Source organism: Channa argus, chromosome 21 (genome assembly GCF_033026475.1).
Source record: "Channa argus isolate prfri chromosome 21, Channa argus male v1.0, whole genome shotgun sequence".
Classification (NCBI taxonomy): Eukaryota; Metazoa; Chordata; class Actinopteri; order Anabantiformes; family Channidae; genus Channa; species Channa argus.
The window spans coordinates 1255533-1281934 of record NC_090217.1 but is presented as its reverse complement, the minus strand read 5'-3'; the positions used below and the strand labels follow the sequence as shown (position 1 = coordinate 1281934).

The following is a 26402-nucleotide window of genomic DNA, read 5'->3' as shown; positions in this document are numbered from 1 at the left end:
AACGGTTTTCATGAACAAATTCACAATGGGTGCAGTAAAACTGGTAAAAGTTGGAGCCGAATCTGGTAAAAAAAAAACTGTATTTACACATCTGTGAAACGTTTCGCTGCTCATCCATATTTCATCCATCCAAGTTTCTTCACTCTGAGGGAAACTAGCAGATTGTATTTGAAGAAGCCATAGCAGCTTAAAGCTGCATCTGTGATATTGTGGTTTCATTCTGTGAGAATAACCAAAGTAATAGTAGTAGCATGTCATGTATGAGTTAATATTGCATCTTCTCAAATTTCTACAGTTGGTCTCTGTCAGTTCAGAACCTGTCACCGTTACCCTGAAGGTTTTTTATCTGTTGGAATGTGAGATACATGCAACTAAAATTCTATTAATTTCATCATGTTGTTAAATTTGCAGTAAACTGACTAAAAGGTCCCACAGAGACATTTGTGCTTTACTGTAGCTTCAGCTCAGAGTGATGCCCATTTTTTATGGTTTCCATCTTCAGTTCGTGTGAGAGCATTTTACCGTAAAAATCATTCACATTCTCCCTCTCCCTCATAAAACCCATCCTCTCCTCTCCTGGCCTTTACAAATGCCGACCTGCCAGTGTGGTTTAATTACAGTCTGGTGGTATATTGACCGAACCGCTCCTGAGACTGAAAGTTACAGGAAGTGAGGTCTGTCTGCAGTATTACTGCAGTACTACTGTATTTATAGTCTTAATCTACATTAAATGCTGCAGTGATTTTTTGTGGCAGAAGGATCACAGCTCCAACACACTAAAGAGGACTGTGTCAAACAGACGCAGTCCATCAGGTGTCATCATCACGCTTCTTCCTGTGGATGGAACGGGGTCAGATAAGAGAAGGAAGGAAAGAAAAATCTATTCAATTCAATCCAATCTGTTGGTGCCATGGCAACACAGATAAAAGGAGAGACACATTTGGGGTGGGAGGAGAAGCTCATTATGTCTGAATTCAGGATTACCATGGACACAGTGCAGAGCTTTGAGGGCAGCAGACGGAATGCTAATGTCCTCCAACATGGACAGTTTATTTACACGAGCTGACACGACTGTCACACAAGACTGGAATGTATTTTATATCAATATCAAATATAAAATGGATCAAATATGTAAATGGTCGCATTGACCTTTTTTGGTTTTAAATCAGATGCACATCGTCCGTGTCACAGCCTTAGTTTTAACCCTGTATGCTCTGACTCCCCATGTGAGAAAGATTCTGACTCAGGTCATCTCCTAATGTGTGATACATGTGTGAAATGTTGTCCGGTGTTCACATGTGAGACAGAAACAACATCCACTTCTGACAACTTCTCATCCTGTGTTGTCTTATCTAGATTCTAATAAGACAACAAGCCCTAGTAAAGAAAGCACAGAGTCTCTAGCACCACAGAGGCGTTTTTCAGGAGCTGAGCTGCTGAATGACTCGAGTATCTGACCCTGTGAATAAGCAGTGAACTGGTGGGGGGTGGGGGAGGGGGTGGGGGAGGGTTTGGGGGAGGGGGGGCACCCTCAGGCAGCTGCCAACATTATCATGCAAACCTTCACAGTCAGTTTTCTTCTGTGTAGGAGTTTTGGGGGGGGGGGGTGTTTAAGAGTTCGGACTATTGACAGCACCAACCAGGACAGGAGCGGGACGTCCACAGTCCATTAGACTTTGAATGAGGTATTAGACCTAAATTTTTTCTTTTCTCACTGAGGTCTGGTGAGACAGGGCCTCATTTCATTGGACTTTACAAATCATGAGTGACAGCTCCTTTGTATCTAGAAAAACCCAGAGGAACGGATCAGTCGCCGGAAACAAAAACTGATCAAAATGCTTGTAATTCAAAGGTGCCCTTTCATAGTTTGCTAGAACTTTCTGCCATCTCAGTTTCACCTTAGACCTTATTTTTGATACATCTGTTCAGAGTTCTTATAGAAAAAACTGACAAATGTTTTTCTAGTGCTAAAACTGAAGACTAGCTGTACTCCTTTCAACACAGTATTTAAACCCGACTGAACTGACTGACCTGGTCTTTAAGACGTTTTAAAGTCCATCAGTGAAACCAGTGATACCTCACTCATTAGGGAATCCGTTGTGCTGGAGCACGTTTGACCCCCAAAAAGGAAAAGTGTGATCAGTCCCCTCAGCGTACCGTGGACTCCAATACGATTTGGGGCTGGTATGATCATAACAGACAAACAAACGCTTTAAGTTGTTTACGTGTTGAAAAGACAAAACTAGAGCTGCTCTGACATCTGTAACGTAAAGGCCGCAACTCTCCTAATCCTGCCCTAAGCCTCTTAACACTGTAGCATGTAAAGAACCAAATGTGTCGGAATAAAAGCTCAACGCTCCCTGGAGAGACTTTAACAGTGTACACACAAGCTGCTTTAACAATTGCACTGGTGTGTAATGTGGCTGATATGAGGAAAACAACACGCAGTTTAAAGTGCTGTTTGGATGATCACAGCGTTGATCCCCATATGTGAAAGTGAACTAATGAATGTGATCAGGGGAGTTCAGACGGAGGAAACAGGTCCCGTTGATTAGAGCCAGAGTTTAATCAGAGTGAATCAGTCACGCAGAGGAAAACACTGAGGTTTTTCTTTCCGCTGCCTGGACACACACACACACACACACACACACACACACACACACACACACACACACACACACACACACAGCAGAACTTTTCAAAAGATCCAAAGTTTGGTCACATTCAGACTGATCCTAAGACAATTTAGCAGCCTGCTGAATCCTGTGGTTGAAGAATAAGATCAGCCAAATGCGATCGGAAAGTCTCAGCTCTGGATTTCAACAACACAAGGACTGCTTCCTCCCCCCTGCTATTACAACATTTTTTAAAAACGGAGACATCAGAAATTAAACGTTTTCCCTCTTGACAGAGACTGAAAAAGAATAAACTAGATATGAATCGTGAGTTAGGTTAAGTGCAGCTGTGACTGGAGCCCTCTTTGATCTTAACTGGGGCATTTATCAGTGCGGAGTGTCTATTGGGGCCCAAAAGGTAGACGTGGACATAAGATGAACTGCACCACACCCGGGCAGCAGACGAGAACAGTCAGCGGGGCAACGACAAAAAACTGCAGCCAAGATGGACTTTTTCCAACTCTATATTTAGTAAACCTGTCACCGGTACAGGAAGTACCAGATACTCACATCTCATAGGCTGGAGTCATTAAATCAAATGTTACCAGCCATTAGGGTTTTGTCCTGGCTCACCATTAATCTCCATTTCCAGCACCAATCAGCTTCAATATTAAAATTTTTTCTGCAAATCTTTATCTTATATCTTATCTGCATAAAGTAATTTACTGATGAGAAAGTCATCCACTATTTAGTTTGAAAAGCTGAACCATTTCTAGAAACTACACACAGTCTGAGACTTGTTTTCATTCCCTCTCACTTCTCTGCAGTGCCTAAAGGTCTTTACTCATACGCCTGCTTCAACGTCCACTTCTTATATTCTACTAATAAGAAACAATAACATTTGGATATCATCATCATTTGCATATGAAGGATTAATGGTCCACTTCCATCCAAGTTCACCGTTAGCAATGCACCGAGCTCCACTGACCACCACAAAGTGTTTTCTCTCCTGACTCCAAGGAATCAAAAGCAGTTATCAGGGCACATTTTAGTCTCTGGCTCAACATTGTGAATGTCAAATCCTATACTCAGCCGGTCTGAGAAGGGAAAGGTGCAGTTTTCAGCAAACACACTGCACAGTTTCTATATAAAAACTGCCTCTGCAGAACTGTCAATCAGATGGATTCCTCAGCACATATTTGGCCATTTTAGCTCAACGGTCTGAATTTTATACATTAAATATTGACCGACACTAAGCTTCTGGTTCTTGCTGAGGACCTGAATTTTAGGTTCTGAACCAACATATTTATGGCTGAAGTACTCAGAACTTGGAGACATCTCATTCTCTAATGAGAATGGAACCGGTTCTTTGTCAGCCCCATTTCTGATGCCTGATCAACTTTCTGTGTCATCACAGCTGTTTTATTATCCAAACATGTTTTCAGCAGCTTAGACCAAGTTGGAGTTGGAGGACACGACACGAATTGCAGCAACACATTGTCTTTAAATACATGTTTACACACAGAGATGCTGGAGGCAACAATTACAGAAGACAGACTGTCCAGAGGGTTAGTTATTGCTGTCTGGGCACCTTTGGTTAATATGGGAAAAGAGCACCCTGTTTTAAAGGGCCAACTGCCCACCTAAGTTCTGCTCTCCAAGATTAAAAAAATGTTAAATAAATGTTTTGGTGCATGCAGACTGTACTCTAACAGAGTTTCAGCTGTAGTTCCACCTGGAGGAAGCTGCAGTTTTTCTACCTTTTCTGACAAACCTCCTCCTCCTCCTCCTCAGAACAACAGAGCAGCACAACATAGCTTAAATGAATGAAAACAATGAAAAGCCCCCATCCAGCCTCCCCTGGCATTTCATCAAGGTAAACAAAGACAGAGCAGCAGCCTGTGTTCATTGCTGACAGCAGGTTCCTCAAACAACAGTCTTCACGGGGAGGGGGCCTGCCACTAGCTCAGTGACAACAGCAATAATAGATGCTCACCTCACCTCCACCCCCTTGGATTGATGGACGGAGCCTTAAAATGACTGATAGGAGAACACAAGAATTACTAACAGCCAACCGATCGTGTTCTGATCGGTCCAGCACCCGGTTTAGATGCTGATGCCAATTCCACTTTCCCAGGAACTAAAAGTCCAGCACAGTGCAGAGACCACAAACTGCAGTTGGGCACGAAAACATGTCCTGCTACACCAAATACAGAAATATATTTACTTTAACCACTTCCTGCCGTTTCATGCACCATTTGTCAACATCTGGACAGCGAATTAATTCTTTCCCCCAAAATGTTTTTTCTAGAACTAGAGGGTAATGAAAAGGTTAACTTGATGTTTGCCAAATAACAAATCAACAAAACCAATGTTGGAAATTCACGTGAGAATCTGCGCTGCACAGTGCCACCAAGAACCTTTGCAAACACCAGACGTTGACTGAATGTTTAGGTTCACTCGAAGCTCCATGGGTGATGATGCTAACAGGCAGAGAAGCAGCAGACTACTGCCAGCTCTGGTTTCCTGCCATATTAGTCACCTTCAGTCCTTTCTGTGCTCACCAGAGCCAAAAACAGGTCATTAAAGAAGAACTGACGAAAGACTGGACACTTTCTCCTCTCACGGACAATAGAGAATCAGAGCTGCCTCTTGTTTCTTTAAGCACCGACCAAAGATTTAGGATCCCTCAAACAGAGTTTGAGTAAGCAGCTGCCAAAACCTGAAGCTTGGAGAAAACAGGCTTTACATTCAGGCTGTCGAATGCAAAATGACATCAACGCTAATTTTCAGAGTCCGAAATAACATACGATATTATGTAAAAGGTCTGCATTTAAAATACAACACAAGAAAAAGGCACAATAATCTTAACAGCATAATACTGTATAGATTACAGTATGAAGTTCGCTGTGGAGGTCTGAAGTTCAGACAAATTCATCACAGTTCCTATACTTTTGCCCCTAAACAAATGTTCCACAGTCAAATACAAAGTGACAGTCCTACACCTGCTGCAGTGCTCTGTTCCTCATTGTAATGGTGCAGCTTTTAAAAAAAAAAAGAAAAAAAAAAAACTTTATCCCCAGCTGATCCCGGGATCAACCCAGCCACATGCTAACCTCCTATGATAATTCAATTTTATATTATTCATAGCAAATGTATAAATCTATCAGAAGTACACAAGTACAGTAGTGGTACTCATGTATGCTGCATTGGTCCATTTGGGGTCAGAGATTTCAGACTGAACATGTAAACACTATTTCATTGCACAGGTTTTGGGCTCCATGCAGTGTTCTGTCTGTACTGACCCTCATGGATTTGTTTGTTACGATACCAATGATCACTGTCACTGTTGTTGTAGCAGACAAATGTGAACTGGCCTGGTTTGACAGACAAAAGGTCCAGCTTTACACCCGTCACAAGGGTTTATAATGTTTGCGAGGTGTTTGCAGTTTGATTCCTGAGTGGTGGTGATTATATTTTCCATATGGAGACAGGTTTCACCCTCCAGCAGCGTGAGAGCATTAATCAGCTCACATGATGTCGTTAAGATCATTATGATCAGCAGCAGATGACGACAAACTCACTGTTGCTGTAAGAACTGTGAACATGAATGGCTTCATGTCACCGTGGGACAGTTTCTTCCCTTTCTGTTTGTGCTTCTCACCATCCACTGGTGACTCCAGCTCCTTCACGAAACACCAACAAGACCAAACAGAAAGTGGCAAACATCGGCTGAGTTTTAGCAGAAGGTCGAATGTCTTGAAAAACGAGATTTGTTCTTATTGAAGCTCCTCAGACTCCGAACAACCAACAAAGAACAGATCAACTGAGGACAGAAACAGTATTCTAATCAGCTGAGTCAGGGTTTACTGTCCACCTTGGATAGAGACACTGAAAGACACAATGGACAAACGTCCACATAGACAAAGCTGAAATAGTACAGTAATGCTGTGGTGAACCTTTACATTCCCTCTGATCTTAATCCAGCAGCATTTGAGTTTGATTCACTTTAAGAGCTTAAGGACAATTAGACAAAAATGAAAACAGCGAAGATGGAAGAGTACAGATTAAATGTCCACATACTGAAGCTACTAAAACAGTCTCACACTGCTGAAGGGAAAAGCACAACGACAAACTATATCTGATGATTTTCTGATCATAAAAAGCATCTGCTGGTCAGACCTTGACCACGGTGGCTTGGCCAGGCAGCCCAAAAATCGCTGACCACACACACACACACACACACACACACACACACACACACACGCACACTTTGAGATGGACAAAGTTGCAGAGACACAAACACAATTGGCCGAAAAAGCTGCAGACTAAAGCTACATTTGATAATTTACTCATTTTATTTACACTGAACCCTGATAAAAGAACTGATTTTACCAAATCAATAATCAATGGGCTGTTTCAGTCTTTTCATCATAACAAACACAAACTGGAAAACCGTACATAAAATGGGGATAGTGGATGTTGGTGTGGGTCAGCAGGTCTTATTCAGACTGGTTTCACAGAGACCAGGACGCAGCAGAACAAAAGTCGGTTTAATAAAACTCTGGCAGATCACTGACGGTGATAAAAGAGAGGAAATTGGAAACTCAAACCATCAGATAAGACTGAACATGGCACAGGCTCTGTTCAGCGACTGGGAGACAGAAAGGAAAAACCCTTTCAGAAGCTTATCCATCAGTTCTACCACAGCATATGGACCAACTCTGATCGGTTTGTTTCAGGCTGTCAGAGCTCCAGTCTGCAACACATCTTGATGACGTTGAAATTATCACAGAATTCCCCAAACAAAGGGGACACAAGACAGAAGTTTAACTCGACACTCAAAGATTGTAAATACTGAAAATGCAATAACTGGAAAAGTTTCCGCAGCTTCTGTGTGAGTGTCTGTTGGTTTGGCCTCGTTAGAAAGAGGAACACTTGGTACCTGGTATAATATGGTACATGATGCAGGTCATGTACCATCAGGTATCACCACTTTGTATTTTTGTATCAGGATAAAGTATCATAGTCCAATATGACAAACGTTTGTACCTTTGTCAAAGAAAAGTATCAAATCCTTTATATTTACCATTTTTGCACATACACGAGACTGGGATGAAACACTATGTGTGAGTGTGTGTGTGTGTGTGTGAGAGAGAGAGAGAGAGAGAGAGAGAGATGCTCAGACATGCAGGGAATCACTGAGGCTGCAGCCGACTGACCCACTTTCTGCAGGACACAACGAGCTGCTGGCTGCCTCACAAACGGACCTGCGCTGCCACTACGCGTCCATCTCAGGCTCCTCTGCCGATACACGGCCCAGTTTCCACCATCCACCTTTTGTCCAACTTCCACACTGAATTAAATCAGTGTTGCTGCCGCGGTTTCACAGAACAAAGCGTCAGCAGCAGCTGCTGCTGCTTCTCATGACGCCCAGACAGGCGGCGGCGGCGGCAGCTCCAAACGCTCAACAATCATCGGGAAAAACGCGTCCTTACCTGGATAAAGCAGTGCAGATACACCGTGAGGAGCAGAGGTTGGGGGAGCATGGTGTCTCGGAGTCAAACTCTCTCAGTGAAGTCCGGGTTTTTCCTCTCAGGCTGCTGCGCATCCAAACAATGGCGATTTTTCTGCTGCATCGAAGCGCGATGCTCACTCCGTCCACGGCACGTTTTCGCTCCGCGGCTCTAACAGCGCACCGCCGTCCTCATCACCGGTACTGTAACTGGTACCGCAGCTCGAAGCGGACCCGCTGTGATTCTGAAGAAACAGGCCGGGCTCGGGGGTCCATGCCGTGGCCCGGAGACAAGCAGGAGGTCGGTGTCGGTGATGAAGCTGCTGCTGTTGCGCGGCGTCGCCCCGCCCTGCGCTCCAGAGGCTGCATGGAGACACATACACACCCCGCCCCCTATCTCCTCCTCTTCATCTTCATCAGCATTACAGCACGCGCTTGGAGGAAACCCCCCCAGGACAAGAAGGGGCAGCAGAGAGCGGTTGACTAAGAAGCAGAAAGGGTGTCATCATGCTGCTGCTCACACTGATACTCATTATTGACCCGTCACAAAGCACTTGTCAGTGTTGGGGGGGGGGGGGGGGGGGGGTCACTCATTAATATTAACCTTCAGATTGTTCTCATTTGTGCAGGTGCATTTTAGGTAATTCTCAGCCCACAGCTCCTGTGAACACTTAGTCATCTAACTGCCAACATCCACAGATCATGAGCAGTGGTGTGTGTGTGTTTGTGTGTGTGTTAGAGAGAGAGAGAGAGAGAGAGGCTCTGTGTCAGCATCACCGGCAGAGAAACTGTCCTTTCTCACTAACAGACCTGATGTTCCATCTGTGGGCACGAGGATCGCGTAAATGCACCCATCTTCTCAGGTGATCCACAGGAAACAGTTGGTAAGTAATGACAAGATCACAGACAAAGTCATTTAACTCTGAGCCACAATAGAGTATTTCTACATTTTTACTATCAATATGAGGTTATGCAGTACACTTACACAGCCATGTTTCAAAACACACATCTGTGTTTATTAGTGTTGGTACTTGCTGATTGTGTTTTATGACCAATTATTATTTTCACGTTTTATCACTGAGACCTGATTCGGATTCTCATGTGTCTTCATTCTGTCTTTTAATCATGTGACGTCACTGAGCACATGTAAACCTGCAGATTCACTGTGCCTCTCAGCCCCAGCCCTTAAAGCTGCTGTAGGACGCCCCCTGCAGGTGAAAATAACATATCACACAGTCGCTAAACATTTAGGGCTGAGGGTTCAGACTGTCAGTCTGAACAGGTTCTGCAGAATCTGGACTTCATATTATCATCAGCATCAGATAGTGTTTGAATGCTTTGTTTTCATCAGGAACCACTTGTTTACCGCAGTAGTCTTTACAGCAAGTACTTAGTACTTTAAATTGAGTAAAGAATTTGAAGTGGTACTTGTACTTTTGAGGCAGGCCAGTGAGCACTGAGTTTGTGTACGTCTACCAGCTCCGCTGACGCTTTTACTGCATCAGCTTTGGACGAACTCCATATAAGGAGTTTCTTGTTACATCCAGCTCGTGTCCTCACACGTGGTTTAAGCACAGACGAGTTTACTCCAACATCACATGATCCTGATCAATACAAACACTCATTGTATCATCGGAGGTACGGCTGGATTGTAAATCCAAAACATGATTTCAATTACTCCAGAGGTTTTCAGGATGAATGAACTCCTGTTTTGGTTCTGTGACAGATTTGATTTGTTAAAATCTGTTCTGAGAAACAAACAGGACATGATGCAGTTTGAAGCCACTGCCTCACACTGTGGGACATAATCTGATCACATCAGCACAGACTAACATGGCAACTTTTAGAAAAGGTTTATTTAGAGAAGTGATGCTTTTGTTTGTTTCCATGTCAGGTTTGTGGCTGATGATAATCTCCTTTACACCCTTTATGTCTCTGCAGTTCTTTTTGTGTTCTGTGGTCAAGTACAGATACTGAGGCCAGCAGGAATATAAGACATTAAACACTAGAAACCTGCTCTAATATGTAGAAAAACAGTAGTAAAACCAGCATTAAATAAGAAGCTGAGTGCCTTAAAGTTTGTTGTTTGTGTCTGTGAATGTTTCCAGCTGTAAAACAGTAAAAAGTCTCTGTCAGCTGCATCTTTAAATACTTCTGCTTTTCTTGGAAAGAGAGTCGACGCGGTTCTGAGGAACTCCAAGGACTCACATGAAGCCGAGCAGATTTTTTCAGAAATTTTTCATTTATTCAACAACCTCATAAAAAGACAAGAATTTCTTTTTGTTCCCTCGGGCATTAACATCTTTTCAGTTACTTCTAATTTATTGTTTATCTCTAAAGCAGCAGAAGGACAAACAGTATAACTGTATAATCTGACAGAAAATATTTAGAATCAGCTCAGATCAAAGACCTTCACCTCAAAGTTTAGATTTTAACTTCAAAATAGCTTTAATTTCTGAGTGTAAAAAAAAAAAAAACATTTGTATATTAATCTCTTGAATCTTGAGATTGATGTCAAAGAGACTTAAAGTCAGAATAAAAGCACATATTGTATATACATATTTTTTACAAACATTATAACAAAGAAAAGGCATTAAAAGATCAGAAAATATTGTTTATGCTTAATTATAGTTTAAGATCACACATTTAGAGAAAAATTGTTTTGTTACGTTCAGTCCTGGTGCAGACACTTTTCATCAAAAGCAACTTACAAGTGAATTACAAAACCGCAAAAAAAGCTCAGTCAGGCAGAAAGCAGTGTAAACAAAGTTTTTTGTTTTGGTGCAAGTTTTCTATCTCATCAGTCCACCTTAAAATTCAGCCACTAAATGAAAGCCAGACCTCTTCAGACTGTTGAGGAATTAATGAAGAACAGAGAGAGCAGCCATTGTTTATGTGTTTCTGTGTATTTTGTGGTTTTCCAGGCACAAAGGGCTTGTTGAAGGTGTTTCTCTGACAAAAACTAATCGCTCTGCTCGAAGAAAATCAGGAAAGCTTCCAGGAAACTGTGGAAAAATCGGCTAAGAAAGTTGCAGTCAGGCAATAAACATTTGTGGAGGAGGTCAGCACAAACACAGAGGACGAAGGAAATAAAGTGATTAAAACAAGAGAAATGTGGTCCTAAAGTGAAAACTGACATGAATAAAACTGTCAGTTTTTTTAAATAAAAGTGTTGTTATTTAGGTTAAAAAGAAAAAAAAACACCACCACAAGCATCTGCTCTGCGTCTGTCTACTGTTGTTTTTCAAGCAGCAGTCTGTGCTTACAGAATTTTTAAATTCAAACTAATCTATTAATATTTTTGTTATTTTTCCAATTTAATTGCCAGATTCTTGTTTTGTTTTTTTTTATCTCAAGTTAATTTATTCTCATTTTCTTGATCTTTAATATCAGATTGTATTTATCATCCAAATTTAAAAAATTACTGTTTTAATTTGAAATAAGAGACTTTATTCTTAAAGTTCTAAATTGCAATGTGCAAAGATGTTTGTTTTATCTAAAATTTTTCATTTCTAATATCAAAATATGGAAATTTAGCCTTAATTACCGGTTAGGGTTAGTGTAAATAATCTAGTCTGTAAATGCCGACTGTAAAACAGCAAAATTCTGAATTTCAGTTGTTGACTTTTGTCTTAAAATATTTAATCTGTTAATATTTTTGAATTTCATTCTAACATTTTTGTTTAAATTTCAATTTGCTTTTGTTCTTAATTTAACTGTAGAGAGATTATACATATTTTATCTTTCCTAAAGTCTAAAGCCTACGTCTTCCTCACATTCAGGATGTCATCCAGTACAGAAGGGTGGACATCTGCAGCCTGCAGACTCTGCATTAGTTTCTGAAAAGTCGCCTTCTTTCCTTGAGAGCATCTCCACTGAACCAGACCAGCCAGCACTGCTCCGTGAGTGCTGAGAGAGTGATCCGACCGACAGCGAAACAAAGCTTCCGCTGACAAACCCAGATCCATCAACACTGACTCCCACTCAGGGCCGAGACGAGACGCAAGCCGGGACAACTCCTGATCTGAAGGAACCTTCTGGAGAATGGTGTCAGGAAGATGGCAGACATCTGAAGAGAGACAAAGAGGAAATCCCTGAGGAGTGGAAGAATTCTGGGTTAACCCTAAATTTCAAAATGCTAAATCTACACCAGCCACAACATTAGGTACACCTATATACTTGAACAGAAAACTTGAATGTGAGCCACAACTTTATCCTCAGATATTCTCAAACATTTTCTGACTTTCACACAAAATTCCCATTAGTGCATTTGTTTGTTTCTGAAAATCCATGGTCAGTATGAAAATTCTCACTTTAATCTCAGAGTTTTTGGCTTTTACATAAAATGGATACTTTTTCCTAAACTTCTTGTTTTATTTTACAAATCTAATCCCTGTGTTTGTGACTTTTCTGTTAAAATTCAGACTTTAATGTCAGATGTCTCATCACAAAATTAGAACTTAAATCTTACCTTCAAAAATTTCTAGTTAAACATTTTGTATGTTTGTTTTTTGTTGAACTTGTTACTTCATATATTATTATTCCTAATAAATCATTATTTATGTAACATTCTAATTTCACAGTTCATCACACAAATTAATGCCAAAATCTATAGTCTACCTTAAAAGTCAAGCTTTAATTTTAAAGTGTAGAAAAACTTCCTATATTTTTTTATTTTTTTAAATCTAAAAATATGAAAATTAAATGTACAATTCTCGGTTTTATTTAAATACCTAAATACTCAATTTAAACTCGATTGTCAGTTCGGGTTTAAATTGTAAAATTGTCAGAATTACAATTACAAATTCTCAGAATTACAACTTTTATCTAATGTTCACACTTTGTGACATTAATTGTTTTTCTAATTCTGTAAAATTTGCTACCTGAAAACCAGACATGCATATCTGAATCCTGTTTTTCTTCCCTTGCTTAGATGAGTTTTGACTTTTATTTTGTTTTTCTGAATAATCTTTATTTTTGCTGATGTCATCCCCCTCTTTGTTGTAACTTTAATTCTCAGTATCTGTAAGTCAGTGGGGGGTTGTACTGTTTGGTCTTCATTGATTGGACATCAGCATCAACACAAACAGCAGAAAAAAAATTACAACCAGTTCTTTCACGGTCAACATGTGTTGAAATCAGTTTGCTCTTGTTGTGTTTTCTTTTAGGTCACTGTGACACAGGAAATGCTGCTTTTTCACCGTTTGTAACCTCCCTCAGTGTTTGCGTCCTGCAGCACGTGGACGTACATTACAAATTTGCTGGTTGAGTTGAAACAGAGCACATGCAGAGCTGACAGAGGTAGAAAAACTCTATACTCAAGTAAAAGTGCAAGTACTTGCCTAAAAGTATTGTACTGCAAGTAGAAGTGCCACCTTTCATTATTTACTTTTAGTTGAAGTACTGACTATATATCTGAGTTCCTGATAAAAGTTTTTAAACACTTATGAGCCTGATGCTAGTGAAATACATGAATGTCATCATTTATTTCTTCTATTCACTAACTGACCCTTAAGTTAGTAACAATACAAAGCAAATGTTGGGGGGTGGAGGGCAGCTACACAACAGAGAAAGAAAAATAAACTGAATAAAAAAACTGACAAAGAAACATTAGTAGAGCAGAATAAAAGTTAAGTTCAAAGCTCAGTGTTCCTACAGAACCAGCAGTTAATAGATTCCGGTTTAACTACAACTTCAGATAAATGAAGGAAAAAGTTAAAAAAAAATCCTTAAAAACAAATTAAGTTTCTCTCAGAATAATTTATATCTGAACAGAACTTTTTCTTGAGTGAATGAGTGATGAAGAAACAGGCATCTGTGTCCCAGCTGAAATGCTCATTTCACCAGAGAAATTTAGCTTTTCAGTAACATTAATTCTGCTGAGGTGTGTGTGAGTGTGTGTGTGTGTGTTAGCATAGAGCATATGATGAATATGATCACAAACATCTGGTGCTGCAGCTTTAACACAGAGAGGCTGCTGCAGGGTTCCTGGAAAGCAGGAGGCAGACAATAAAAGACTGAGGAGGAGGAGGAGGAGACAGAGACCAGGAGTGGAAAACAACAACCTCCTCATCCTCCATCAGGAGTTTAATGGTTTGTCACACCTCCACATTTGGAGGAACACATGCAACTCAAAGTGTACTCATCCTGTCCTATTGCTCTTCACTTTTTGCATATTTTGCTGCAAAGTTTACCCGTGGACGCTCACTTTACTGCCCCATAAGGCCAATGAGAGGTGAAGGCCTGTTCCTGTGCCTTGTGTGAAAATGTCCATTGCTTTGACATACAGACTGTATGCATTGACTTTACAACTTGGCTGTTTTCACAGCTTCTCTCTTTTAGTCTTGACTTTTCAGGAAGAACTGAGTCTTTCTGTAACTTCTGTAAGTGTGGCTCCTCCCCAAACACCTGGGGAACATGTGTAAACTCCACCTGTGTGGTAACCTCATGTTACTGATTACAGTCTGAGATAAAGCAGCTGCTTCCAGGAACCATCACTTTCTGCTTGAGAAACTTCATCTTTACACCTCATTTGATCTGTTCCCGAGTCTCCAGCTCTTACTTTGTTTAACAGAAATACACCATCTCATTTCCAGGACTTTGCACATTGCAGAGATTCTTTGTCTGGTTTCAAGATGCTGACACAGTTTTCTAGGAAAATTCCTGAAACTCGGAAGCTGTTCTGGGAATGTTCATAGCCCTGCAGTTAACATAGCTAAAAGTAATCTGTGCTTCTCCGCTGCTGCTGTTAATCTGACTTTATCGACACATTTAAAAATCAAATCTTGGATTTACTTCAACCTAAAATGTTTATTTAAATCTCACAAATATGTTTTTTATATTGCAGTTCAGGAAATCAATACCATCATTTTATCTGTTATCTTAAAAATTCTGAAACGAGTCATCCTGTTCCAGGAAGTTTGTTTTTCTACTGCAGCGATCCGTGTTGTTTCTTCCAGGAAAATCCTCAAAGTCTCCACTTTTCTGAGAATCATCACACACACCACTGATAGGTTTTTATTGTTTCCCTTGTGTTGGCTGTAGCTTATCAAGATCTTTCCGTGCCAGTGTTGACGGGAAATTCCACTAATTTTACACATCTGTCTTATTCTCAGATTTGCAACTTTGTAAGGAAAAACCTGTGAGCGACGGCAGAGAGTTAAAATAAAAACATCATGACCTCGTTCATTAATCAGCTTAAATCATTATTTTATTTGGGCTGATTTTTACAGAAAGTGCCAAACCACACTGTTTTGTTTCCTACATGATTTGTTGATCATCAGTTTCCACAGATTTTCATTAAACCAAGGTAGATTGATTGTGACCACAAATCTTTCCTTCACAGAATTGATTCCATCAGTACAAATGCTTCTACCCATTTCATTCTGAAAAGCAGCCTGCTTATCTTTAGGTAAACCATAAAAAGAATTTGCGTCGAGTGGTTTTAATATTTTAAATTGCCTTTTTCTTCCAGGTTCTTTGCAACCAAAGTTATTTACATTCTGATAAACCGGTAACCAGAATATATTGCATGGCCCAGTTAAATTATGTCAAAACAAACGTTATTATCACTTAATTGACTGGTGCAATATATCCATTCTGTCAAATAGTTTAAACAGTTTTTACCTTTTACAACATCTGTTCCTTAGTGTCTGCTGCTGTTTGGGTTTTATATTGTTCAGGATTATTATTTTATTAATATTATTTGACAATATTATAATTTTTTATTATAAAGGTCCTTCCAGGCTTCCAGCGACAGTGAGGTTGACCTTATCTTTTCTTATCAGGGACTGTTTATGATAAAACACCCAACCGCCCTCATACCCAGGAGCAACACCCACCCAGCTGACTTGCGTTTTGAGGTTCTGGTCCAGTATTTGACTCCTGACCTTTGGGCCTGAGCTCAGTTGTCCGGTTCATGAACCCACCCCATGTTTAGTAGCACACACACAATTGCTTTGTGGAAAACCGTCGATTTGTTTCCTGGGTCCCTGTCCTAATCTGGTTCAGATTGATCGAGTGATTTCAGTGAGACTTGCTCATGTTCTATATTTTGGCTAATATATAATTTGTTTTATAAATTGTACAAAACTTGAACCTTTTTTTTTAGACACAACTCAGTCTCCGTGTCCCCCCGCCCCAAACGCTCTCACCTGTTGACCTGGTTCCAGGTGGAGTCTGGAGCTCCTGCAACAATCGATCTCTGATCCAACTAAAGTCCTCCAGGGACCGCAGAAATGACTCGAAGGCCCTGGGCCCGCGGCTCGGTAGGATGTCTAGCAGCTTGAGAGTTTTCTGCCTGTTTGTCGGCTGGGACTCGATGTCCTCAACCTGAGAGTCCGTCAAAACGTTTTCCTGGTACAGAAACGGAACAATAGTGTCGCTGACCAACAGCTGCCCGCACAGATCCAGCCGGTGCTTCCGCAGCAGAGCTTTGTGCACCGGGTCCATGTCAACTGATGCCCGGGACAACCGATGTAAATCATACTACTTCTCTTTTAATTAACGTATTCATCGAAAAAACTAGTCGAGTGGCAGCTACTCGCCCATACTGCACTTTGTATAATGTTTTTGTGTCCGACTAGAAACATTGGAGCGGAACCAATGTTACAACATTAACTGCTTAGTTTTTCGAGTGTTTTATGCAGATAATTCTTCTAATTCAATTCAATGGACAATAACTGTCTAGCTAGTTAAATGTAAACTTTTAGCAACCACCTTTTAATTCGGAATTATTTTCAATACATCAGGCAACAGTAACTTTAAGAAAACCTCAGCCTTTTCACTTGACCATTTTCTGTCTGCTGTGCTGGTAGCAAAAAGGAGAAAACAGTTTTTATTAAATTAAGTATTTTTGGAGAGGAAAATGTATGCCGAATTTATTAAAAAGGACAACGTGGGTCTAAATGTTCATATTTATTGTCTTAACAGAATTAAGTTCAATTGTCTCCCCAAAGAATTATGTGCATTGTGAAAATCATTTGAAAATTCTGAAAAATCCAACACTATTTACAACAAAAACATTAAATATGTCTCAGACTACTTGTTTCTAAATGTGATAAACAGCATGAGCTACTGTTAAAATTAATGTTTATATTAATAAAAAAAGAATATTTAATGTTTTCCCAATTCCCCAAATTGTCAAACAGTTTAATACTTCATTTATTTCGTTAGGAATCAGCAAATGATTCTAAAAATTAGAATGACATTTGGGCAAACACAATTACTCTGACTTAAAACAAAGTTTAAAGCACGGTTTCTGATTTAGTAGTTATAATGTAGCCCAATATTGGTCCAATCTGTCAAACTACAAACTACTAAAGTCAGGGAGTTTGATATTTCAAATATTTTAAATGCCGGTTTAATGAAATCAAATCCTACGTGATGGGTCAAACATGATACATTTACTCAGATTCTCTACATTTTTATCAGGGCTCATTTTTTTCTACCTGCTGATTGTAATTATAAATTATGGTAAATGGTCTGCCTATTTAGTGCGTTAAAACATTGCTTCACACACTGGGAGCAACCTGGGGTTCAGTGTCTCACACAAGGACACTTTAACACGTAGTCAGAAAGAACCAGGGTTCGAACTACAGACCCTGTAGTTTGTGGAAAGTTCACTTTTTTTCCAGATACAAGGATAAATTTACTTTTCACTGAACAAAAAGTCATTCGTAAATGTTAGAGCACATGTTCAAAGTTTAATACATATCCACAAGGAAAGATAACTCGAGAAAGGAAGAGTTTCATTTTTTAAATATTTTCCAGTGTTTTTGGCTAAGAGGATTTGCACTCTTTGGAATGAAGTGAAAAACACCACTTTCACTAATGCTCTCATACCATCATTTCCCCTCCTTGTAAACACTGGTTTCTACAAAGATGGAATGACATATTTATAAATAATAAAACATATGAACTGAATGGTATAAACCCTTTACAGAAAAAACTATAACAGAACATACACTTTGATATGCAGGCACTAAAGAAAATAAACTGACTTACAGACTTGCACGTTTATAGTTGTATAAGCATGAAAAGTTATCACTATTAAAAATGAGGGTGAAAAAATAAAAAGTCAAACATTAGCAGCACAACAGATAAAGAAATAGTAAACAGAGGGTAAAGCTGTGAAATAACAGAATAAAAGCACATGATGAAACACCATATAAAAACTTTATTGATCTCATGGTTGAAGCTGATCAATGTTACAGAAACAACACATGCATTCAAAGTCTCCTGCAGCTTCTTTACAAAATAATGTACCAGAAAACAGTGTGACACAATCAATAAATACGAAAAATAAAATCAAAAAAGCTGCAGGGCTCAATTCCACAACTGTGACATGTACAAACAACTGCAGTTTCTACGCTGCTCATTTTGGTTTATGTTCAGTAATAAAGATTCATTTAAAGGTTTTTTTTATATCTGTTATGAGAGTACACAGAGAGCAGGAGACTGGTGTTTGCCCATTTTATCACCATGAAATTATAGCTGAAGGAGAAATGAAGATTTAGCGCTCAGAACAAAAGTAAATAGAACATTATAATAAAAGATAACAGAAACATGAGAGTAGACAAGGTCACATGCAACAGTATTAAAAGTTGGGGCACACATGTGAAGTCTCATTTACCTGAGAGACCAACTGTTAAAAGACCAAATCAGCATGAAGCTAATACCCCGTTCTCCTTAAAACTCAAACACTGGAAGAGTAACAAGGCTGAGCCTCACAGCAGACAGAGTCTAGTTTTGATGTGTCGGATCTTCAGAAACAAACTGTTAAAATAGGAGGATCAGGAGGTTTAAGTGTTAATATTTATTTGGCTTGCAATTATCTTTAAACAATTCAGAGGTGAGATTTCATAGAAATGTATGGTATGCATGTTAAAATAACAGTGAACTGAACCTTAAAAGTTACTGTCATTGAAATTAAGAGCTACTCAGTGCTGAATTAATTAAAAGACCATTCACTTTTCAAGAGGGCTTGAATTTAAGTTCCACTGGGTGTTTGGGGTCAATACCTAAAATGTAAAATTTGCTAAGAAAGAAAAAGTGGTTAAACAGTCTTCAGACATAAAACACAAATTAAAATTAAGGCTGTATTTTATGGTTATGTAATTGTTAGAGATAAAACCTGTTCAGAAAAACAAACAAACAAATAAAACAGCTCCTGTGTAGTAATTTGGAACATACAGCTGAATCAGCAGGTTCTGAGGGATCCTGGTCTGTGTTTTTTAACCTGCAGCAGGTCCAAAGTCTAACGGCAGCTCAAACAACGACTTAATAAAGTCTGACGTGTGTTCAGATGGAAATGATCAACAACAGTGAGGACTCATCGATCAGGAAACCTCGACTCGCTGTCTCACAAACCTTCGACCGCAACAGTTAGGGCTCAATCGTACAATCACACGGCTCCATTTCCATTGGTTCATAGTGGGAGTAACAAGAACAAATGATGCTTTTGACACGAGGTTGCTTTGAGCTTGTTTTTGTCAGTTTCTCTTTTATTTTCACTAATTTGCATTTGCTTTATTACTTTCAAACAATTTTTATGAAATCATTAAAAGAACAAGCTGTGAAGACAATGATGTTCATCAATAGAAAAAGCCCTGACAGATGGGAACATCCTTTTTTGTTCAATAATACAGAATCTCTGCTTAAATAACAATCTGGGTGATTTTTGTTTGATATAACAGTAGCTAAGGAAGTACTCCGATCTTTTTCTTAAGTAGTAATAGCACTATGTAGAAAGTCCTGCAGTCAGTTACTTAAGTGCAAATGTATTATCAAAACGTACTTTAAGTACAAAAAGCAAAAGTATTTATCGTGCAGAATCAGAATACTGATGGTTTGCAGTTTGAATGTCACAAAGCTCAGTAAACAGACACAAAATGTCCTTAAAGAGACAAACAATTACTAATATAGATACAAAATGACCACAAACAGTTGAAAAATGGACAACGGGATTATGTGTGTTTTACTGCTGTTTTGTTGCTCCTGCTAAGCCTTCTGTCCGTCGACCATTCCAAGTTGTGCTTTAATTTGTTTGCAACTGATTTCTATTTGTTGAATGTTTATTTTAACCTCTATGGTCATTTTATGTTCTTCTTTCCATTTATACTGTTTTCAATTTCTGTTATTTTATTTTTGTATGTTTTTATGCTACACTGTTGATCCCAGAAGAACAACGTTTCACTTGATTGTATGTCTGCATATTGTGAAATAACAAAGTTTCCCTGAAAAGTAGATTTATCTGTGGGAGCAAAGTTTTCGTTTAAATCAGCTCCACATGTCTCGTTGGTCTTTAACAGTCACACTCTCTGAGCTGAGTTTTTCTTTTTGTCTTTTCTACTCAGTATCTCAGAATGTGGGTTGGTTTCTTTGTGTTTTTTGTAATTAAAATGTGGCAATGACACCAACAGACCACAATAATGTCTCTATAAGCTGCAGCTTCATGATCACATCAACACACTGAAAAAACAAGTCATGTTTGTGTTTCACACTAAAATATCTGAAAAGATCAAGGATATTTGTAGGTTTGGTTTTAAGGACATACTTACTATAACAACAGATTCAGATAAACCAGCTTTAAAATCAACCAAAATAGTGAGACTCTACACTCTGACCTCGAGAACTTGGGATCCACATATGGAGAAAGGGGCCCTGGACGTCCCAGCACCACAGTGTGAACAGGTGTAAACCCATAAACTGTTTAAAGCCATTGGTTGAGGGAAATTTTGAGGATGCTGGTTCATCAGCAACCAGACTCTGATCCTGCTGTGATTTCTTCCTCCAGCTGAGACACATTGATGCACAAGGTCTTGGACTTACCACTGGTCCCGTTCACTTGCAAGGAACCTGTCAGGACAGGGCATGATGGGACAGGTGAGCAGTCAGCTGGGGCTGTACACAGCTCCTGTACTAGTTGGACTCCTACACATTGTAGGCGTAGTCCGTCAGGTAGTCCTTCAGCCTGCTGGGCAATGGCAGATCCTGGACCTGCCGCGTCCTCCGGTTGATGGCAATGCGACACAGGTGCTGCAGTGAAGGTGTGGCTGTGTACACAGGCTTGGTGAGCAGCAGCTGCACTGTGCCATTGGGTGCTGCTGCCGCTGCCGGCTGACAGTTCACCTTGTCGCTGGTCCTTGACAGGTGGACGTAGTGCTCCACCAGGTGGACCACGCTATCAAACTGTTTCAGCTTTGGCCTCACCAGAACCACCGAGTCAAGCTTGAATTTACCGTGTTTGTACTCAATCCGTAGATTGGTGGGACCCGCTGACGTCATGGCGGAGATGGTGAACAGGTAATCCCTCTGAGAGCTGTCCCGCACCAGAAAGGTGCCCTCTGAGGCATCCTGAAGGATCTCTTTCGCTTCATTAGCAGTGAGACTGCCCCAGTACCAGCCTAAAACCAGAGAGAGAAAAACACATCAGATACTGAAGCAGAGAACTACAAGTACACTGTCAAACATTTAAGAGTTTCTGTGGCATCCAAAAGTCTGAAAGCAGCAAGATATTTTCCTGTAAACTGCAATGCACCATGTACTGCCATGATGTACCAAGGTGACAGTCAGCCATTTCTGAGCATCGGTCTAGTTTTTAAAAGCTGTGGCACTAGATGGACCCATCAGTGGCTTCTCTGCCATTTCAAAATGTTGAATTGGGGAGAGGGACCAACCCTGATGATTAACCTTAGTGAATCCATGCACGAGAAGAGATCTAGTACAATTTCTAACTTCTTATCAGACAGATCCTCAATAGTAGATATAAACCGTCTATGGTGAGCCAGAGTGGTGTGCCAACTCTGCTCAGGTGACAGTTCCAGAATCTTCAGCTTTCTCTCCCTTACACACTAGCACAGAACATGCTCACTGGCACCTGATTTGTAGTGTGTTTAATTGCCATATATCAGCACTGACGAAAGGCTACATGAGCTGACGCAGCAGCTACGTCAGAAATCTGACTAAAATCAGCCAGTGTCATTGACCACAGATCTTCTTGATTTTTCTTCACTGAATTATAGTGGAAAATTAGCTTGTTGACAAAGAGAAATTTATGATACCTATAAATGTTGTTAAGCAATATAGTCTTTACAGATGAAACACCTTTTATAAATGTTTGAAGCTTACAGTCACAAGAAATGAAATCGTTAGGCTTCCACCACCATTCCATGACTTAAATGTTACCACCATTAAACTTCCTAATTGCAATTTGATTTACTGTGCTAACCTCTTCCAAAAAGCCTTTCTTCTTCTTCAGTGCCTTGATCTCACGGGTCAATGGCGAATCATGGAGACTTACGAACTCAATGGAGGCTGTAAACACGGATTAGTGACTAGATGAGTCTCGGTGTCGGACATGATGACATGACGTGCCCTGTAGTCTTAATTAGCCACATGGTAACAACTGCTTTCCCGAGACATGAAAAAGTTTAAAAATAGCACAAGTGGGGTATTTACTGATGCCTTTTATGTTGTAGAATAAAACATGAACATTTCTTGACCCGTTCTTAACCAAAAATCCATTGAAAATCAGTTCAGTTTAAAATATATTACATATCAGAAAATGTTTTCTAAATCCTCAAACTTTCAGATTATTTCCAACGATCCACACCTGCAGGATGTGCTTCTCTACACGGTGACTAGTACTTGAGGCTACCTTTTGACTATGCTGTGAAATCCTACCTGTGTTCTTCAGGTCCTTCATGGCTAAGGCAATGCGGCTCTCATCTGATTCCACAGCCCTGGAGGTGTTGTTGGCTCGTCTGTCACCCTCGATGCTCTCTGTGGACTCGGAGGACTGGCAGGTCATTGGACAGACCCAACTTTCAGCCTAGTTTTAGGCCCACAGCTCAGACATGGACCAGGTCTGCAGCAGCCAGACAATACAAGAGGAAGAAGCTGCTGGTCTCTGAGATCTGAACCCGTTTGTACTGGCCTGAAAAATCAAGAAATTCAGTCTAAGGTGACTGGATCAAGACTGCGGCTGGACAATGCAAGTAAGCATTAACAACAACTTCACTGTCACTGAAAGCCAGGGCAAGAAGTGAATCTACTGGAAACATGTCCCCTTCTGCCAAGAACAGACTTCATGTACAAATGTGTAGCACAGCCCTGAAAGAGAAACTGAGCTTTAACAAATCAACAGGAATTTCTGTTCTACTGCAATAAATAGGGTGTGTTTGTAGGCAACTCATTTTGGAGTGATATTTTATTTTTTAAGCAAGAATAGCAAACACTCACACTGTAGATCACACATGGTTAAAACAAACTATTTTCAACATCAGTTATTGTGAGCATTAAAACAATACAATAAAGAAAACAGCTGTGGGAAAGTCCGGCCTGGGGACTTAGTAAAATCCTTTTGTTTTCCAACAATGATTTGGTTTGAAAATGGACATTCACCTCTCAATGAACATTGGTTATCCTGTCATTTGTTCTTATCATACCTTCCAAGTCAGTGATATCTCACAACCCCTCCCTACCTGTGCGTGTATACTGGACAGTTAAAAGTTTAAGTAGGAATTACTCTATTTGTCCATTTTCCAGCAGGTTTTATACTGACTCGTAAATTGGTTTTGAATGGAATTTGGTGCAACATTATTCTCCCTCACTAGACAAACTAACACATTAAAAACATGGTTTTAAATTTTGGTTTTGTGTATCACTTTTATATATTTAATTAACCACCTTTGAGCTACAATAACTTGTTACACATTATATCTAATGATTTGCTGATTAATAAGGAGTAATCTTCTAGTTATTTCCTTAGTTTATCAAGTAGTGGATTTGTAAAATAAAAAAGGTCCCAATTATGAAAAGAAATTATTACACAGTGAAATTATCCAAATAATCAAAAGATACATTTCTAATATTCCAAAAGCTGGAACTGTGAAAATAATTTTGTATAAAGATGTAATCATCTAAATATTTCAGAAGAACTTTTAAAGCCTATTTATTGTTTATTAGGATTATTATTGGACTATTAGGACTATTATTGTTTTATTTAAAAAATAATTTAAATCTTACTTTGCTCCCACATTAAGTAACAGAGTAGAAGTATAAAACAGCATTAGGTGAGTAAGTGCCTCCAATCTGTACTTAAGTGCAGTGCTTGAGTTTTATTCCACTACAGTTCATAAGTTGCTGTTTTGACTGTAAAGAACAAACAAAAATATACATATTCTTTCCGGCATAATGCGATAGATAATTGAGCTCCAACAGTTACATCAATAAGAAATCAATTCAAACTTTGCTTTCTAATTCTATTATTGCTGAATATTTTAGCAGTAGAATTTAAAAATCATAAAAATGTGAAAGAGAAAAGGTAAAAGCGCTAGAAATTTGAACAGAATTTGGCGACGGATGCAAACCAGGGACAGGACAGGTGACTGTCCTCACCCGTCCGATACACATGTAATGTAACACTAATATTTTGATGTTAATCTGTTTGGCTCGTAGATCACTTACATTCTGCTTTATGACTTAATTTATACGCAGAATAGCAAGAAGACTAGACTGAAGAAAAACTGGAGTCAGCCTTTTTAAACCAGATCTGCACGTTATGTTGCTGCGATTCTGAATTTGAAAATGAACACGACTGGTTATGTAGAAATACACTGACAAAATGGTTTAAAATAAAAGCTGACTGACAAGTCATTCTCGTTTGTTTAATTTAATTGTACGACCCCCCCCCCCCCCCCCCAAAAAAAAAAAAAAAAAACAGAAATATTATCCTACTTTTAAGCACGTTTGCGTGACAAAGCCCACAGAGAAGGAGCAAAATTACGAGTAATTTATACGGAATTTTGCCGTAAACGTGACTAATTAATTTACAGGATATAAGTTGAAAAATCGATGCTTCAAAACAAGCATTCCCTTATGGATTTATCTTTGTTTGTGAAATTTAAGAGTGAAGAGTAAAACATGACAAAAAAATTAAACAAGTTTCCACGCCAGACTCCATAGAAAATAAATGCTGGAATCTGTATTGTCTTTTTGTGTAACGTTACCTTTCAATAAAATGAAAATCGGTTATGTTTTACAATAATCCCTGGTTGGTAAGTGGATTCTTGTTTGCGGAATTTAAGTGTGGACCTTAAAAAAAATGGACATATGTTAAGTTACTTTTAAATACGGCAGGAAACCGAATACTATAGGATATAATTTACATTTCTACAAAATTGAATAGAGTTTTGCGAAAGGGCGCATTCCGTGCTCCGCTTGAAAAGCGGACAATGTGGAAATCAAAAGAGAGGACAGGTGCCCCCAGTGGTCCTCACCATCACCTCACCTGTGCGTTACCGTGTACTGACCCTCCTAAAGCTGACACCTTAGAAAAATTACGTTACAAGCACAAATTGTAACGTTACCGGAGAGAGTCGGTGTAAGAGCTAATAGCTGCTAGCCGTCAAAACCAGCGAACCCAGTTCATCCTTCTTGATATTTTAGCGGGAACATTAACGGTCCACACCCACAGAACCGGTCCCTGATGGAGGCTTCTACTTTCTCTCGGCACCTCTTGCTTGAGCTCGTAAATGGCGGTTCGCAGCGAAGACACACGCTGGTCCTAATGCGGGGGAAACAAGCCGCTGATACTGTGCGTCCGTCTGTCAGTCGGAGTCGGCGGTACGGAAGCCAACAGCAAAAGAGCCAACGGCTCCCGAGTCCCAGAGAACCAGAACAAGTGCCCGTTCGTCCGTGTCCGTGCAGGGGACAGTCGCCTCCACTGAGCTGCCTAATAACCGATATCACCATAAACACAAAAGCAGCATTTCCAGGAACTTTCCAGGAACCGGTCACGTGGTGCGGAGGACAGATTTAAGGTGGACCGACACACGTGTTTACTGTCTTCGTGAGGATCCACAGGGCCGTGCTTGCACGATTCGGGCTTGTGCCAACACTAACGAGACGGCCCCCCCTTCACTGCGGTTCAATATAACTTATTACTGTTAAATTAATAGAAAAGTGATGTGAAGTTTTCTCACTTGAGCTGAAACAATTTGGCAAATACTCACATAGTTAATAAAGAGAAAATGTCTATTTTCTTCCGGTTTTAGCTTCTAAAATGGGAATATTTTTTTAATCACAGTAAATTAAATATTGGTTCGTAAATTAACATTTATTTATTGTACTTAACATTTCTTCTTTTCCTTTCGGCTGCTCCCTTTCAGGGGTCGCCACAGCGAATCATGTGCCTCCATCTAACTCTGTCCTCTGCATCCTCTTCTCTCACACCAACTAACTTCATGTCCTCTCTCACTACATCCATA

The 26402-nt window shown here is 39.8% G+C and overlaps 3 protein-coding genes across 10 annotated transcripts in view; all 3 read right to left on the bottom strand.

Moving 5' to 3' along the window:
• ptpro (protein tyrosine phosphatase receptor type O) overlaps nucleotides 1-8423 on the bottom strand; it is a 38251-nt gene extending 29828 nt beyond the window's left edge. For 3 of the 4 annotated variants that reach the window (XM_067491157.1, XM_067491159.1, XM_067491160.1), the window contains exon 1: nucleotides 8114-8422. In XM_067491157.1, the coding sequence (XP_067347258.1) occupies nucleotides 8114-8164 (51 nt within the window). In that variant the 5' untranslated portion in view covers nucleotides 8165-8422. Of the gene's footprint in view, nucleotides 1-8113 lie in introns of all 4 variants that reach the window. The other variant, XM_067491158.1, reaches the window with a different exon arrangement.
• A 1928-nt stretch (nucleotides 8424-10351) lies between these two features.
• On the bottom strand, nucleotides 10352-17135 carry cradd (CASP2 and RIPK1 domain containing adaptor with death domain). 2 transcript variants are annotated; one of them, XM_067491182.1, is made up of 2 exons: nucleotides 16276-17135; nucleotides 10352-12224 (listed from the first exon to the last, which is right to left on the bottom strand). In XM_067491182.1, the coding sequence occupies exons 1-2, from the start codon at nucleotides 16579-16581 to the stop codon at nucleotides 11892-11894; spliced, it is 639 nt and encodes a 212-aa protein (XP_067347283.1). In that variant the 5' UTR covers nucleotides 16582-17135; the 3' UTR covers nucleotides 10352-11891. The 2 variants fall into 2 exon arrangements, with proteins under 2 accessions (XP_067347283.1, XP_067347282.1); XM_067491181.1 differs by having other exon boundaries at nucleotides 10352-12199; nucleotides 16284-17042.
• Nucleotides 17136-18287: 1152 nt separating this feature from the next.
• On the bottom strand, nucleotides 18288-25975 carry socs2 (suppressor of cytokine signaling 2). 4 transcript variants are annotated; one of them, XM_067491186.1, is made up of 4 exons: nucleotides 25503-25975; nucleotides 23153-23244; nucleotides 22816-23068; nucleotides 18288-21536 (listed from the first exon to the last, which is right to left on the bottom strand). In XM_067491186.1, the coding sequence occupies exons 3-4, from the start codon at nucleotides 22940-22942 to the stop codon at nucleotides 21064-21066; spliced, it is 600 nt and encodes a 199-aa protein (XP_067347287.1). In that variant the 5' UTR covers nucleotides 22943-23068; nucleotides 23153-23244; nucleotides 25503-25975; the 3' UTR covers nucleotides 18288-21063. The 4 variants fall into 4 exon arrangements, with proteins under 4 accessions (XP_067347287.1, XP_067347286.1, XP_067347285.1 ...); XM_067491185.1 differs by lacking the exon at nucleotides 23153-23244 and having other exon boundaries at nucleotides 25424-25975; XM_067491184.1 differs by having other exon boundaries at nucleotides 22816-23244.
• Nucleotides 25976-26402: the final 427 nt, after the last annotated feature.

Excerpts from the sequence above, each read along its gene's own strand:
- cradd (XM_067491182.1), bottom strand. The coding sequence starts at position 16,581 with ATGGACCCGGTGCACAAAGCTCTGCTGCGGAAGCACCGGCTGGATCTG. Across the intron at positions 12,225-16,275 it reads CCAGGTCAACAGGTGAGAGC|GGATTTCCTCTTTGTCTCTC; the intron begins GTTTGGGGCGGG and ends TCCACTCCTCAG.
- socs2 (XM_067491185.1), bottom strand. The coding sequence starts at position 22,942 with ATGACCTGCCAGTCCTCCGAGTCCACAGAGAGCATCGAGGGTGACAGA. Across the intron at positions 21,537-22,815 it reads GAAGGACCTGAAGAACACAG|GCTGGTACTGGGGCAGTCTC; the intron begins GTAGGATTTCAC and ends CTCTGGTTTTAG.